Below are 16506 nucleotides of genomic sequence, written 5' to 3'. Positions count from 1 at the left end.
TTTGTAAAAGAGTATGATACAAATATTGTTTTGCATGAGATCATTGTATAGTTGCCCAAATTACACCAGAAATAACCTTTCTGGGAATGAAGGGAAAGATATATCAGAGGTAAGGGTAATTGAAAATCTTGAGGTGTTAAAGCCTATAATTCGGGACAGGAATTTGCCAGAGGACAAGATAAAAGATATAGATTATGTCATGCGATTCATGCAGGTTGCCAATTTAAATTACTACCGAGAATTCTTCAAGAACAATTTGCCAAGGCTTGCTTCAAGGAAGGGATGTGAAACCACCGAAGATGTTTTAGCCAAACCGCCCAGTTACAAATGCGCGAGGCTTGAGAGCATTTCCGTAAGGAAAGCTGTCACACATCAAGGCAGGGGAAAAAACTAAAGGCATTAGTCGGATGTCTGGTGTTTAACATACTTGAACCAGTTTCGACGTATCTGACAACTGAGAAGTTGACCAACTGTTAAAACCCAATTGACGTTACAGCATTTTGACAATTTATTGTGCCGAAACAATTGGATATTTTGCTTGAAAATTCTCACCGTCTTTTTATAAGACCATGCTTTCCAGCATACAATTGTTTTTTACATTTTACTCCTACCATTTCTGTTCTGCAAGGTTTCAAAGACTAAACCGCGCTTTTCATTTACGCAAATCCCACTTCTAGACGATGTTGTGAAGTCCCCCTAAGATTCGATAAAAAATTCAAAAAAAGACAAGACATTTATGAAACTATAAAAGAGTATGAGGACGGAAACTCTGCTTAGAGGGTTGATTGCAAGCGGCGGAATGACTTTGTCAGAAAGAAGGTTAAACAAGCAAAAAGAAAAGGAGACTTAGGAAAAATGTTTATGATTGTACTTACCAAAAATGAAATTAAAAATAAGCTAAAAATGCTGTAAGTGGCCTGTAGATTTTCTTAATAAAGAAACAAAACTTTTTGTATCGTGCAATCCCAAGTGTTTTCTAGAAAGTAAAAATGGAATGATATATACATGAACTGAAATATAAATCAAATAAAATATTGTTAACAAATTCGCCTTATTTACCAGTGAGATAAAAAAAGGCCATGTACTCGCTGAATCCAAGCTGTTTTTTTTTTCTATTCTTTCAGCCTAAATGTGAAGTGCGATTCCGGCCTAACGGTGGAATCGAACAGCGAAATTTCCCATAATCTGGCTTTTCTTTGGCAACTGCAATTCAAATGCGGGGCAATTCAAATGATATATGCATGTAAAAATGAAATTATCCTAGAGATCATGGTATGCCTTTACCTATATTATATTGCTAATGCTTTGGCATTCAAAATTCTTATATTTTTGGAATCCTAGCCTTCGAGTAATTGTTAGGATTAAAAGAAGTAGATTAGCTCCTTAAGAATCGTACAGGGAACAAAGTTTCAAAACTCAATAGAGGAATAGGCCTAGTTGCATTGTCAGAAAAGTGACCTTAATATTTGAAAATAATAAAAAATTAGGAATATAATTGTACTACTTTTACTTGTCTAGAGTGTTTCTTTCAGAAGAGGCAACCACTATATTAACCTAATGTTGGGGACCCCCACTCCAATGTTTTTGGTCACTCAGTAAAAGAAAGTTGGAAAAATTATGCCACGATTTTTCTGATGCCACCATAATTCTTTGTTTGGTTCACTACAGACCATGAAAATACTGACATGTCATTCACAGAAATTTTGAACTTGATCAGTAAATGCAGTAGTTTTACCTGCTATGATCCTCCTGCTCCTGCTATGATTTTACACATGTACAGCTTTTCATTTGGTCAAATAATGAGCATTAAAATAGTAACATGATATATACCAAAATCTTAATCTTATTTGGTAGCCTAATTGCAGCAGTTTTACCAACTTGTGTAGTGATTTTACATTTGTATTCAAAACAGACATTGTGCTAAAAGAAATTTCAGTAAAACTGTCTAGCCAGTTGGTAAAATCTCTTACCACCACCCCCCAAAAAACAAGCAAACAAATTTTGCTAGTAACAACACTGAATGATATAGCTTAGTGTTGCCTATAATAAAGACCATAAGGTTCCAATGTTTTATTATTTATTTTTTCCAGAGGCAGTTCATAGGAAAAGAGTTGTCATACAAACTTCAAAGTTGGCTTTTTCAATTAGAAATTTAGAATTCTAGTGTTCTTTTTAAGAGTCAAAAGTTATCAGAGGGCAACTAGCCCTCCTTCATTCCTTATTATCCCAAATACATTCAATAAAAATTTTGGGTAAAACTCCAGTCAATTGACTTCTTGCTATCTCAGAAAGGGTTTAGGTTTAGAAAATGAAACTTTCAGGGATGGGTCTACAGGCTAAAGTGTGTCCCAGTAAAGTATTTTAAAGTACTCACCTCTACTCCTTCTCCCTATAGGGGCCCTGAAATTTGCCCACATGACATGTCTATACCTATTGAAATTTTGACAAAACAACATTTTACCTTAATTTCAGTTACTAATTGCTTTTTCTCTGCCTTTAGTTCTGAAAATGCAATTCCTGTTATTTGAGTAGAATTTTGAGCCATATCAATGTTTTTTTTTCAAAATTTAGGAAATGTATTAGCATATCTTTAAAACCTTATAAAATGGAACTGAGCAAAGTTATGAAGCTGAAAACAATTTTGTTGTACTTCAATTAAGCAGAAGATCTATTTTGCAAGGTTTCACTTTTATAACACATATATTTTTAAAGGTCATCAAAGGTCAGGGCCCTCTAGATGGAGAAGGAGTAGAGGTAGTTGCTTCAAAATATCTTCCCAGGGCATACTTTAGTCTTTACATTTATATGTGAAAGTTACATTTTTCTAACCTAAACCCTTTCTGAGATAGCAGGAAGTCAATTAACTAGAATTCTACCAAATTTTGAGATAGCCATTTTGTTATAAAATAGTTCAAAGATCATATGACAGAAACTCCAGGGTCGACAAAACCCCCCAGAACAGGTACTGCAAATTATGACTTAGGGGCAAATATGTTTTTTATAGAAGAGATACTTATATAAACTTTGTAGAGGGCTCATTTGATTGGGAGTTAAAAGTTCTAGTTCACTTGAGTCAAAAGACATTGGATGGCAATTAGCCTCCCTCCTCTTCTCTCATGCTCTTTTTTCTCCAATTGCATCAGATAAAAAATTTTGAGATAGCCATTTTGTTAAAAATAGTTCAAAGGTGAGGTTACAAGACTCTAATCTTGACATGAGCCCCCAAAACCTGGGGACAGGTATTGTAAGTTTTTCCCTTGAGGCATGTTAGGGTCTTATTCAATTCAATTTATTTCTGACCTGTCAACAAAACAAAAGAGGGTTTGTAGCCCTAGTGATAGAGTAAGAGAAAATAAACAATCAATGAAAATAGAGATTGCCAATCAACTAACACAAACATAACTACATACTATACAAAAAGGGATTTCCATTGGTGATCGAGTTTTCTAGCAGAGGATTTAGAATCTTCTACTCTTTTATCAGTAATGTTTACAGGCTGTCAATTAAAGTTTTCTGCCCAAGTAAAAATTACTGGTCAGATGACTTGTGCACTTTCTTGATAAGTCAGCACACTCTTTTTCAAGCACTTAGATACTTTGAATCAAAGTTTTCACTGCAGTAATTTGTTGGGAGGTGAATATTTATTATTGAAATTTCCAGACATGATACTGCAAGAATATTATCACCAGATTCATTCTCATTGCATGTTAAAGTAGTCAGAATGGCAAAGCCACCCAAGGGGTATCCATGTTCTGCAGTATGCATTGATGGGGAGAAAAATACAAAGCAATTTGGCGAAAATTTTTAGGAGCTCTACATATCACATCATATTTTTTGAGTAATTGGGTCAAAATTGGAATTTTATCAGCAACTTTGCCATTTATATTCTATGATAGAACTGGTATAGGGTGTGTCATTGTCTTGGAATCTGCTTTAATAGGGATTAAGCCACAGGGCACTTATAGCTATAGCATGGGTGACTGGAGGACTTGCAAAGAGCACATTTTGTTGGTTTCTTACAGGGATTGTCTTTAGAGCTGGAATGTCCCCCTCTACCACAGACTGAGCAAACACAGGAGTTCTTACAAGAGGCGGGTATATAGCCGAACTGCTGGCAGTTATATTATTGGGGTGGGAGCAATTTGTATTCTTTGATTGGTAGATGCTTTTAACCAGTTACAATGGGGGAGCACATTGCATTGAGTAAATGCTGTTTGTTTTCAAACTTTAGCTTATATGAGTGGGTTGTGCTGATCTTGGCTGCCAAAACAAATTTTTCCACCTTAGCACAAACATCTTCAGAGCAAAAACCAGCTGGAAGTCGATGCACAATTCTGTAATAATTTTGCACTGAGTGAGGAATCAGAGGTTGAAATGGCTTGAGCTACAGAATTAGCAGTGTTCTTGCTATCTATGATTTCCATCCAGAGAGATTTACAAGGCTTCAGTTTGATAATCCTTATGGAAGGGATGCTTGTATAAAATTCAGAGAAGGCTCATTTGACTGGAAATTTAAAGTTCTACTTCACTCTTTAAGAATCAAAAGTGATTGGAGGGCAGCTAGCCCTCCCCCCACACCCTTTTTTCTTCAAATGCATAAAATCAGAATTTTAACATAGACATTTTGTTAAAAATAGTGCAAAGCTCAGATAACAAAACCCCAGTATCAACACAGCCCCCTATGCTTGGGGGGGGGGGGGGCAGGCAAGGTATGTTATGCCTTGGGGGTAAATAGGGTTTTTACAAAAGGAATGCTTGTATAAACTTCAGAGAGGGATCATTTGATTGGAAACTGAAAGTTATTGTTCACTTTTAAAGAGTTAAAAGTGGTCAGAGGGCAGCTAGTGTCCTCCCCACCCCCTTTTTTCCCCAAATGCATAAGATAAAACGATAGCCATTTTGTTAAAAATACTTCAAGTGTCAGAAAAAAAAATTTCTTGTGTCGACAACCCCCCTCCCCCCAGGGCCCAGGGACAGATATTTTAAGTTTTGCCCTGAGGGTATATATGGTTCTTATGAAAATGATACTTATATAAACTTCAGAGAAGGCTCATTTGTTTTGAAATTGAAAGTTCTAGTTAACTTCTTAAGAATCAAAAGAGATCAAAAGGCAGCTAGCCTTCACCCCTTCATGCCCTTGTTTCCCCAAATGCATTAGATTAAAATTTTGAGATAACCACTTTATTAAAAACAGTTAAAAGGTAACAAAGATTCCTGTGTTGGCACAACCCCCCAGGACCCAGAGGCAGGCATTGTAAGTTATACACTAAGGCATATAAGGTTGTAATGGAAGGGATGCTTGTATAAACCTCAGAGAAGGGTTATTTGATAGGAAATTGAAAGTTCTACTTCACTTTTTAAGAGCCAAAAGTGACTGGAGGGCAGCTAGTCCCTCAATTCTTTTTTTACTGAATGCATCAGATTATAATTTTGAGATAGATATTTTGTTAGGAATAGTTCAAAGGTCAGATAGCAAAAACTATGATGTCAACTCATCCCATCAGGGCCTAGAGGCAGCTGTTGTAAGTTATGCCCTGGGGGTTTATATGGTTCTTTTGGAAGGTGTGCTCATGTAAACTTCAGAGAATTCACTTGAATAGCAAGAGCTTCAATAGCACCCCACTTGCCCTTCCCCCAAATAAAAATACTTTAGCTATGCCCATGATTGTAAGTTATCCCCTGGAGGCAAATTTGGTCCTTATAGATGGGATGCACATATAAAATTCAGAGATGGCTCATTTGATTTGAAGTTAAAAGCTCTAGTTCACTTTTTCAGAGTCAAAAAGGATTGGACAGCAACAAGCCCCTCACCCCTCTATGTCTTTTTTCGAAGTACATCCAATAAAAAATTTGAGACGGCCATTTTGTTAAAAAATAGTTCAAACATCAGATAATAAAAACTCCAAGGTTCAAACAATTGCTCAGGGCCCAGGGGCAGGTATCGTAAGTTATATCCGCCTGGGACAGGTATATATTGTAACATATATACCACCCTGGTGGTATATATGGTTCTTATTTTAAGGATGCTGATGTAAACTCCAGAGAAGGCTCATTTGTTTGGATAGTGAAAGTTCTAGTTCGCTTATTAAGGGTCGAAAGAGATAAAAGGGTAACTAGCCCCCCTATTCAAGACCTTTTTTTCCCAAATACATTAGATACAAATTTTGAGATAACCATTTTGTTAGAATAGTTGAAAGGTTAGATAACAAAACTCTGGTGTCAACACAACCCAGGGGACAGCCTTGCCCTGTTGGCAAGGTATGCCCTGATGGCATATATGGTTCATATGGAAAACATACTCATATATGCTGCAGAGAGAGCTAATTTGTTTGGAAAGTGAAAGTCCTTGTTTACTTTTTAAGAGTCAAAAGAGATTGGAGGGGATTTAGCCCCCCCCATACTTTTTTTTGAAAATGAATCAGATAAAAATTTTAAAATAGGTATTGTGCTAAAAATAGTTCAAAGGTCAGATAACAAAAACTCTAGTGTCAACACAGCCCCCCAGAGCATGGGGCAGGTGTTGTAAGTTTTGCCTTTGGGGTACATATGGTTCTTCTAGAAGGGATGCTCATATAAACTTCAGAGGAGGCTAATTTGATTGGAAAGTAAAAGTCGTAGTTCACTTTAAAAAAAGAGTCCAAAGTGACCAGAGGGCAGCTATACCCCCACGCCCTTTTCCCCCAAATGCATCAGATAAAAATTTTGAGATAGCCATTTTGTTAAAACTAGTTCAATGGTCAGATAACAAAATTTTTTGTGTCAACAAAATCCGCCAGTGCCTGGGGACAGACATTGTAAGTTATACCCTGGGGGTATATATGGTTCCTATAGGATGCTTGTATAAACTTCAGAGAAGACTCCTTGGTTTGGAAATTGGGTGTTTTAGTTCACTTCTAAGAGTCAATAGAGATTAGAGGGCAACTAGCCCTCCACCTTCCAAGCGCTCTTTTCCCCAAATGCATTACATAAACATTTTGAGATAGCCATTTTATTAAAAATATTTAAAAGATTAGATAACAAAAACTCTGGTGACAATATAACCCCCCAGGGCCTGGGGGCAGGTGTTGTAAGTTATGCCCTGGACAGGTATACGTTTCTTACAAAAGGAATAATGATTTATGCTTCAGAGAGGGCTAGTTTGTTTGAATAGTGAAAACCCTTGTTCACTTTTTAAGAGCCAAAAGAGATCAGTGGGCAACTAGGCCCCCCTACGCCCTTTTTTCCTAAATGCTTCAGGTAAAAATTTTGAAATAGCTATTTTGTTAAAATCAGTTAAAAGCTAAAAGGTAACAAAATTTCCTGTGTTGACACAACACTCAGGGCCTGGGGGGCAGGAATTGTAAGTTATGCTCTGGGGGCATACATGGTTCTTATGGAAGGGAAGCTTTTATAAACTACAGAGAGGGTTAATTTGATTGGAAAGTGAAAGTTTTTGTTCACTAATTAAGAGTAAGAAGAGATCCAAGGGCAACTAGCCCCCCCCCCCCCCCTACATGACGTTTTTTCCCCAAATGCATTAGAAAAAAATTGAGATAGCCATTTTGTTAAAAATAGTTGAAAGATTAGATTACAAAAACTGTGGTGTCAACACAACCCCCCACAACCCAGGGGTAAGCATTGTAACGTAACCTCTGTTGGCATTTATGGTTTGTATGGAAGGGATGATTACTTCAGAGAGGGCTAGTTTGTTTAGAAAGTGGAAGTTCTTGTTCACTTTTAAGAGTCAAAAGAGATTGGCGGGTAATTAACCCCCCATGCTTTTTTCCCAAATGCATCAGGTAAAAATTTTGAGATAGCCGTTTTTTTAAAAACAGTTGAAAGTTTAAAAAAATTCCTGCGTTGATACACCCCCCCCCCAGTGCCCGGGGGCAGGCATTGTAAGTTATGCACTGGGGGGATATAAGGTTGTTAGGGAAGGGATGCTTGTAGAAATTTCAGAGAAGGCTCATTTGATTGTAATTTGAAAGTTCTAGTTCACTTTTTAAAAGTCAAAAGTGATTGGAGGGCAGCTAGCCCCTTCTGCCCTGCATTAGATAACAAATACATTAGATAACCAAATGCATTAGATAACAATTTTAAAATAGGCATTTTGTTAAAAATAGTTCAAAGGTCAGATAACAAAACTCTGGTGTCAACGCAGCCCCCCAGGGCTGGGGGCAGCTGTTGTCAGTTATGCCTTTGGGGTATATATGGTTCTTATAGAAGGGATGCTCATATAAACTTCAGAGAGGATGCATTTGGTTGGAAATTGAAAGTTCTAGGTCACTAAAAAAGAGTCACCAGTGATTAAAGGGCAGCTACCCCCCCCCTCATGTCCTTTTCCCCCAAATGCATCAGATAAAAAATTTTACATAGACATTTTGTTAAAACTAGTTCAAGGGTTATATAACAAAATTTCCTGTGTCGACAAAATCCCACAGGGCCCAGGGGTAGGCATTGTAAGTTATACCCTGGTATATATGGTTCTTATAGAAGGGATACTTGTATAAACTTCAGAGAAGGCTCATTGGTTTGAAAAGCGAAAGTTCTAGTTCACTTCTCAAGAGTCAATAGAGATCAGAGGGCAGCTAGCCCGCCCCGCAAGCTCTTTTTCTCCAAATACATTAGATAAAAATTTTGAGATAGCCATTTTGTTTAAAATAGGTAAAAGATTAGATTAACAAAACTCAGGTGGCAATACAACCCCCCAGGGCCTGGGGCAGGCGTTTCAAGTTATGCCCTGGGGGCATATATGGTTCTTATGAAAGGGCTGCTGGTATATACTTCAGAGAGGGCTAGTTTGTTTGGATAGTGAAAATTCTTTCTCACTTTTTAAGAGTCAAGAGAGATCAGAGGGCAACTAAGCACCCCCATGCCCTCTTTCCCAAATACATCGGGTAAAATTTTTGAGATAGCCATTTGGTTAAAAACCGTTAAAAATTTTAAAGTTAAAAGGTAACAGAATTTCCTGTGTTGACACAACCTCCGGGGGCAGGCATTGTAAGTTATGGTCTGGTGGTATACATGTTTCTTATGGAAGAGATGCTTGTATACACTTCAGAGAGGGCTTATTTGATTGGAAATCGAAAGTTCTAGTTTACTTCTCAAGAGTGAAAAGTGATTGGAGGGCAGTTAGGCTTCCTCTCCCTTGCCCTTTTTTCCCTAACTGAATCAGATAAAATTTTGAGATAGTCATTTTGTCAAAAAATTGTTCAAAGGTCACATAAAAAGAAATCTGGTGGCGTCGTTGAGGGGGGGGGATAAAGAAGAGCAGTTGCCCCCCTCCCCATAATTTGGACAATAACTGTAATCTACTAAGTAGTTTTAAAACTGTTGCTTGTTTTAACTGTCAAATTTACTCTTTACTTTGAACAGATATATATTTTTTTAGTTAATCCATACTCATTTTTGACATAAGGAAAACGAGGAAAATAGGGGTCCATTGGACTTCATAATATATTCCATATTGATATCTTTCAAAATATACTGCCTTTGAAATCTTGTCATCAATTAAAATGTGAGCTTAATTAATGGCAAAATTTAAAAATGTTCTATGCTTTCTGTTTTGCCACATTTGCTCGCGTCAGTTTTTTCCCTGATATTTAAGTTGCTCTTACTTTCTAAACTCTATCAGTTCAAGATTAGATTCTCTTGTTTTAAAACTTTCAAAAGTGGAATTGAATACCACCTTTTACATCTGCTAATCGGGGTTGCTAACTGCCGACGCCAAAAAAGAGTCCTGCAAGGGATAGATTTAATTTTTTGATGATTTGTTCAGTAGGGCTAATACCAAAATTGGAGTACAAGTCCTGGGTGGGGTATAGTCGGGGCAGCCGAAAAACTGCTTTGACGGCACAGTTTTGGGCTGATTTTAATTTATTGGTAATTGAAGGATAAGTGTTGTCCCAAACAGATCCGCAGTATGAAATATATGGGTAAATAAAAGAGTAATAAAGGGTGACAAGGATATTGGGAGGAAGAAAATAATTCACACTATTAATCATACTTACCTGTCGCAAGATTATGGCTCTGATGTAGGCCACATGTGTTGCAAATGATAGGGAGGAGTCTATGTGAACACCAAGAAACTTGGCAACTTCGACCTGTGGGAGGAGATTGGTAGAATATTTTAGGCCAAGTGCTTGTTGAGCTTCATTTGTTTGTAAGGGGTTCGAAATAATACAACCGGACTTTTCTTGCTGTTAATGGTCATGCAGTTAACGAGACACCACTCCTATACTCTATTCAGAAGGGTTTGAGTAGAGGCGACGACGGATGGTAAATTAGGACTGGTGATAAAAAAGTTGCTATCGTCAGCAAAAAGTACTGGGTGCACTGATGGACCCAGGTCCGTAACGAAATCATTAATACAAAGGAGAAAAAGTATTGGACCAAGAACAGAGCCCTGTGGGACGCCCCTCCGGACAGGTAGGGGATGTGAAGTCACCCTGCCCAGACTCACACTCTGTACTCTACCAGAGAGATAAGAGCCAAACCATGAGAAAGGAATTCCACGAATCCCTAAGTTGTTGAGTTTACTTAATAAAACACTGTGATCAAACATATCAAAGGCCTTAGAAAAATCCAGAAATAAGTCCAATACAGTATTTTTAAGGTCAAGTTGGGAACGTATGAACTGTGTGGCGTTTATTAGTGCATGAGCAGTTGAAAATTTAGAACGGAAGCCATATTGATGAGGAGAAATCAGTGAGTCTGAAGAATGAATCCCAAATAAAAAGGGAGAAAGACGTCGGAATATAATTCTCTCGAGCACTTTAGATATAACTGGGAGAAGTGAGATTGGACGATAATTACTTATCTCAGACGGATCGCCTTTTTTATGAATCGGAATAACAAATGCTGATTTAAATATTTCTGGGAAGACTCCATTGGTCATAGACAGGTTCGCTATGTGCACAATGGGTTCACAAACATTGGAAGATACGGTCCTAAGAAGCTTATTACTTATGCCGAAGAAGTCAGGTGTACTACTATTAGAGAGACATTTGATAACTTGAAGCACCCCTTTACGATCAGTTGGAGAGAAAAACATGGATCCAGGATTCTTGTTAGGGTGTACTGACTGAGAGAAGGAACGGGAGTTAGCATTTGGAATATTAGTGAAATAATTATTAAAAGCATCCGGTACTGAAATTGGGTCAATTAATCTGCCACTGATGTCCTTAAGGTTAATAGGTACAGATCTTGAATTCCTTTTTTTTTCAAAGAATTTCACTTGTTGTGGACCGAATTTTTTGCAAGTTCCCTTTGCAATGAGAGATTTTTGAATAATAATATTTTTTTTTGCTTCCCGGACGAGTTTGGTATATAAATTTTTGTATTTTTTATAATTAGTTAGGTCAATAGCGTTACTGGTTTTGCAAGCTAACTTATATAGGTCATTTTTTGGTATGAAGATATTATCAGGCTCTTAGACATCCAGGGGCGTATATGGGTAGTTTTTCGTTGATTTATGAACTAGAAAGGTTGAACTGATAAGATCACTCAGTCCCTGTGTAAAACCATTTGTGGCTGAATTAACATCCTGACAATCCAAAACCTTGGATCAGTCGAAGGATTTCAAAGATCCGTGGACTGATTCATATTCACAGTATTATATATTCTAATATACGCAGGGGTATTAGTTCTAGAGGGTTGAGTAGCTGGTAGGGAGGTAGGGAGAGATAGATTGGAAAGTGATCTGACAGGTCAGAAAATATTATTTTGAGGACAGGTGGTTTCCCAGGGAAGTGGATACAAAAATGTTGTCAATTACAGTAGCTATAGACCTCATAGGATCAACTCTAGTAGGAAAAAGGATTGTGGGAAGAAGACCACTTGAGGTGAAATCAAACAGATTACAAAAGAAAGGGGTCGGAAATGAGGGGGGCTTATAAAATAATGAAAAAATAAAAGAATTCTCGTCAACACTTATGTTTACGATTCTTGAATAAATGCATCTATTATTTATAGGTTGCGAGAATAAGGATTCACAGTCTAATAGCCTGGTGAATTTCAGACATGACCGGATGTAAAGAGAAATGCCGCCAGAGGATTTGGTTAATTTTCTTTCAATATGAATAGCTTGAAAGCCAGGGAGGGAAAATTCATTATTATCATCAATATCTGAAAGCCACTTTTCCGTTATTCCAATTACGTCGAAAGGGCAGTAACCATTAATTAAAATTAAGTCTTTGAAATTAGCCCACTTATCCCGTATACTGCAGATGTTAAAGCAAATTACATTAAGTTTGGTCTCTTCCATTAGCTTAGGCTTCACATTTTTCACAAAATCAAAAGTGTCGAGATATTCACAGTTAATTTGGTTTAAAGGACTATCGGGGCTAGCTAAGGCGTTGGTAGGCAAATTATTTTGGTCATCGTAATAGTTAAAAACAACATTATTGTACAGTGATAAATTCGTGAGAAACGTAAAATCTTGTATAGTACACATTTAAATATCCATTGTGGTCTGAGTTTCATCATCTCCTTGATTAGAATATCGGAAATCTTTTTCAGCCGATAAAATATCATTGGTGGTAATTTTGGACTGGGATGGAAAGTTTGCCGTTTTTTCTTAGATTTCTTGCCTTTGACTAGGGCAGTGGCACCTACTACCGTCTTGGGGGTTGTGGCATTGTCAGAGCCTGTATTAATTTGATTTGCAGTTGAGTCTACAGGCTTAACTAGCTGTGATGTGGAATCTATGTCCTTTTTCATGGAGGATAATTGAGCTATAGCTGTTTGTAAGATGTCATCACCTAGGAGTTTAGTGATAGCTTTCTTCTTGAGGATATTTTTGGTTTCCTCAGCTTCATTACTAACCTCAATTAAGTGACTGACTGTGAGATAAGTTGCAAGCCTTTGCCATTCTTGGCTACTTTTAGACGAATCTTTTGGAGGGCAGGATGTTGAAGTAAACTTAGGTAAGGGATGGGGGGAGTGACTAGAACCTTGAGTATGAACATTATTTGCCTCTTTTGGGAATGATACTGTCTTGGCATCTTCTACAGCAACTGTTGCTTGGCTTCTACTGGGCCGATGGGGCGTGGGTTGCCAAGGGATTCTTGCAGATACAACTGAGTAGGGTAGGTTCATTTTATCAGATGTTCTAAGGATTACAACTCGCTTTTGGTGAGCCGGGCAAGATTGTTTTTGGAGGGCTGTGTGTCCCTTACGGTTACAATTTCTGCAGAAAGGGTCTGACTCATGGCATTCACTAATTGCGTGGCCTGTTTTCCCACACTTAAGGAAAGACGGATGGGACTGTCCGCAGTGTTTTTGCTGTGGCCGTGGGCCAGACAAGTGGAGCATTGTAGGGGCATGGGCTTATAAATCTTGTAAAAAAGGGACATACCGTACAAGAATATTTCTCTACTTAGCTCAACTTTGCAGGAAATGAGGATTGAATGGCTTGGGTGAAGAAAACCTTCTTTGTTTAAACTTAGCCTTATGGCAGTTGAAGGATTGATGAAAAGGCCTGAAGAATCTATTAGTTCAGTTTGTATTTCTTCCACTTTTTTACTGGTATCAACACCATACAGCACATACTTGTGTAACTTTTCCACATCTTTTTTGTGGCTAAAATTTTTGAGTTATCAAGAATTATTTTTTTGGATTTCGACAGGACATGGTCTGCCGCCTGAGAAGACGTAAAGTAAATATCAATAGACTCGTCCTGCTTGAAAACAAGTTCAAAATTTACCTTGGTGATCAGAAAGACAGATTTCCTAATTTGCATTATTCGATCTTTTGAAAAGGGTTGGCCATTGGTTCTCTTTATTGAGACAGTATAATAATTGGGGTAATCGTTAGAACTAGTTTTTGGGACAATTGTAGAGAAGGGTTGCACTATCACTGGCGAACGAGTTTTATCCTTTTTCTTCTTTTTGCCAGGCGTCTCACCTCTTTCATTAGAGTTAGTTTAGGCTAAGGCCTGAATTCCTAACAAGTGGCTAACTGTTTTGGATCGCGTAGTTGGGGGGTTCTAGGAAGAGTTTTAGAGGTAGGTTGGAATGGCGACTGGCTAAGGGTTTCAGTGGGAGTATCCTTCTCGGGGGGTAGCCTTAGGGTTTTTTTTCCCGTCATTTATTCCGACGAGACACTGCCGATTCACGAACTGTTAATCAGTCTTAATTCAAGTTTACTTGACCAAAAGTAAATATGACAGTTTTTAATCAGCGATAACACCAATATATTCAATTATACACTATAATATATAATAACTTACTTTGTATGAAGTGAGCAATCTCTCACAATTAAATCCGCAAATTAATTGCTCAATCTAACACAGTACAGTACAAAACATAATCCGATTAGGTTCATAAGCTAGTTCCTTTTAGTTCAGATACTAAACTCATACTGCATTAAATGTTTAGTTAAAGTTTTGTCTTCATTTTATCCAAATGTTTTGAAAGGAATATAAGAGGTCCAATAGCTAGTCGTGAACACAGCTGACTTCACTGTATTCAAGTCAAGTACTGTTTTTTATTTCACTTAATACTTTTTCTATCATCATTTTACAAAAGAGTGCAAAGAGCAAATAATGGGCAAAAAGAGTGCAAATACTCTGTGGTGTGGAATAGTGAATTGAAAAAAGTCTGCAAGTTGGCAACCCTGCTACAAATAGGACAGAAATGGAATCATTAAACAGATATACAGTGAATATAATTTCCTGAATGAAAAAGAAATCCTTGAAAAAGAAAATAAGATTTAATACTTTATATAATGATATCCGTACTATAACTAGATAGGTCAAATCGGTTGTCGTTGGGCTATGGAATTTTGTAGAGGGAGAGCTGCTCAAGGAATCATTTAATTGTTTTAATTTTTCTATCCAGTATTTAATTGAGACTGTGATTCTCTTATTTGCCATTGAAATGCCCAAAAAGGGGTTATAACGTCCTATTCGTTACGTTCCAGATTCACATACTTGGCTGGTCGATAAATGTAGAACTGTCTCCGTGTATAATATCATACTGACTTCTTGCTATTTTTGCTTTTCTAAGTGTTTTTTTTAACCAGCTCCAAAAAAGAACTGACATAAACGTGAAAAGAATTAAAATTGAAATTAGTTGCATTTCACACAACGCCAGCGCTAGTTGTGTGAAATTTGCTGCACCAGAATGCTGCACATGAAACGCTGCAAAAAATTTCTGCTGAGAATAGATTAAAGTGAACTTAAACAAAATGCGATATTCTCACAATTTAGAAATTTTCTGAGCACATATAGGCCTAAGCGGTATCAACCCATTCTCTCTTTCTTTTGTTATTAGTTTTATCATACGTCACTAGAACACTAAGCTTTGCTTGTGAAAGGAATTATAGACATAAAAACGATATTCTGTCTAACCCCCCTCCCTTGCCCTAATTTAGACAAGAATAACTTTTGTGTAATTTTTATAGAATTCGTTTTTTTTAAACAAAGATACAAATGGGAAGGTAATTTTTAAACTTTTGGGGTCAATTTTCCCTACCGACTCGTATCCGTGGCAATTTTGAATTGATTAATGGTTGTTGCCACAATGATGCCAAGAACAGTTCAGATTTTCTGGATATTCTTTGTCAAACAATGCCCAACAGAAAAGTTAATAATTCTAATTTAATTTTTTGAAGAATTTAAAATTTGAAATATGGTCGCTATTTAAACGTAGTGAATGTGGCAGAATCTGTGGTAATACTTTGACTTACCCTGAATCTTTAATCAGACAGTGCTATTGCGCTGCATACAATTTTTGGTTTGGCTTTATGCGGCCTGCTGATATCAGTGCCATTTATTAATATAAATGGGCGAACCGATAAATAAATACATTTAATAAAAAAAAAAATTAATAATATCTCAAAAAATCACGCTTATTAAAAGTTTAGAACAACAAACTATATCTTTCACAGTTGAAATCCATTCAAAATTACGAGCAAATGAATAGCATTATACCCAGGGCTATTAGAATTAAACTTGGTTCGATTATGAGATTGAGCATCCTGTGCTTGGTGGGGGGGGGGGGGGGGAATGAAGGGAATATTTACTGCAGTATTAGTGGTGAAACTAGATTAAAAAGCCGAGTGTATACGACATTCACCTTTGCCCACCCAAATGCTTTTTTACGCTATACTACTGTCGTCTGAAATAGCTCATTGCTAACAATTTTAGTGAAAGCCAAGCACTTACACTTACATATATGGTTTTTTAATGTGAGTTTATTGTTTATAATTTGTGTAATTGTTTTTGCATAATGTATTTAAATTCACAGAGCAGTGTGTTTGTTAACTAGTTGCTTTTCTTCACTACCGCTTGAATAGCACCTGCTTCAATAGCACCCCCTCTCCCCCTCCCAATGAAAATACTCTAGCTACGCTCCTATTTGTGAGTTATCCTCTAAGGGAAAATACGGTTCTTATAGAAGGGATGCACGCATAAACTTCAGAGAGGGCTTCAGCAGAGTCAAAAGAGATCGGACGGCGACAAACCCCTCCACCGTGCCTTCCATGCACCCAATAAAAACTTTGAGATGGCCATTTTCTTAAAAA

The 16506-nt window shown here is 37.2% G+C and overlaps 1 protein-coding gene across 1 annotated transcript in view; it reads left to right on the top strand.

Moving 5' to 3' along the window:
* The first annotated feature begins 1142 nt into the window (after window positions 1-1142).
* The window catches only part of LOC136024883 (conserved oligomeric Golgi complex subunit 7-like), a 55517-nt gene continuing 40153 nt past the window's right edge, over window positions 1143-16506 (top strand). Inside the window, exon 1 of the mRNA XM_065700414.1 lies at window positions 1143-1272. Coding sequence (XP_065556486.1) covers window positions 1231-1272 — 42 coding nt within the window. The 5' untranslated portion in view covers window positions 1143-1230. The remainder of the gene's footprint in view (window positions 1273-16506) is intronic.

The sequence above is a fragment of the Artemia franciscana genome, chromosome 3 (assembly GCF_032884065.1).
Source record: "Artemia franciscana chromosome 3, ASM3288406v1, whole genome shotgun sequence".
Classification (NCBI taxonomy): Eukaryota; Metazoa; Arthropoda; class Branchiopoda; order Anostraca; family Artemiidae; genus Artemia; species Artemia franciscana.
Note: the sequence above shows the minus strand (reverse complement) of the source record. Positions and strands in the feature narration are given on the sequence as shown.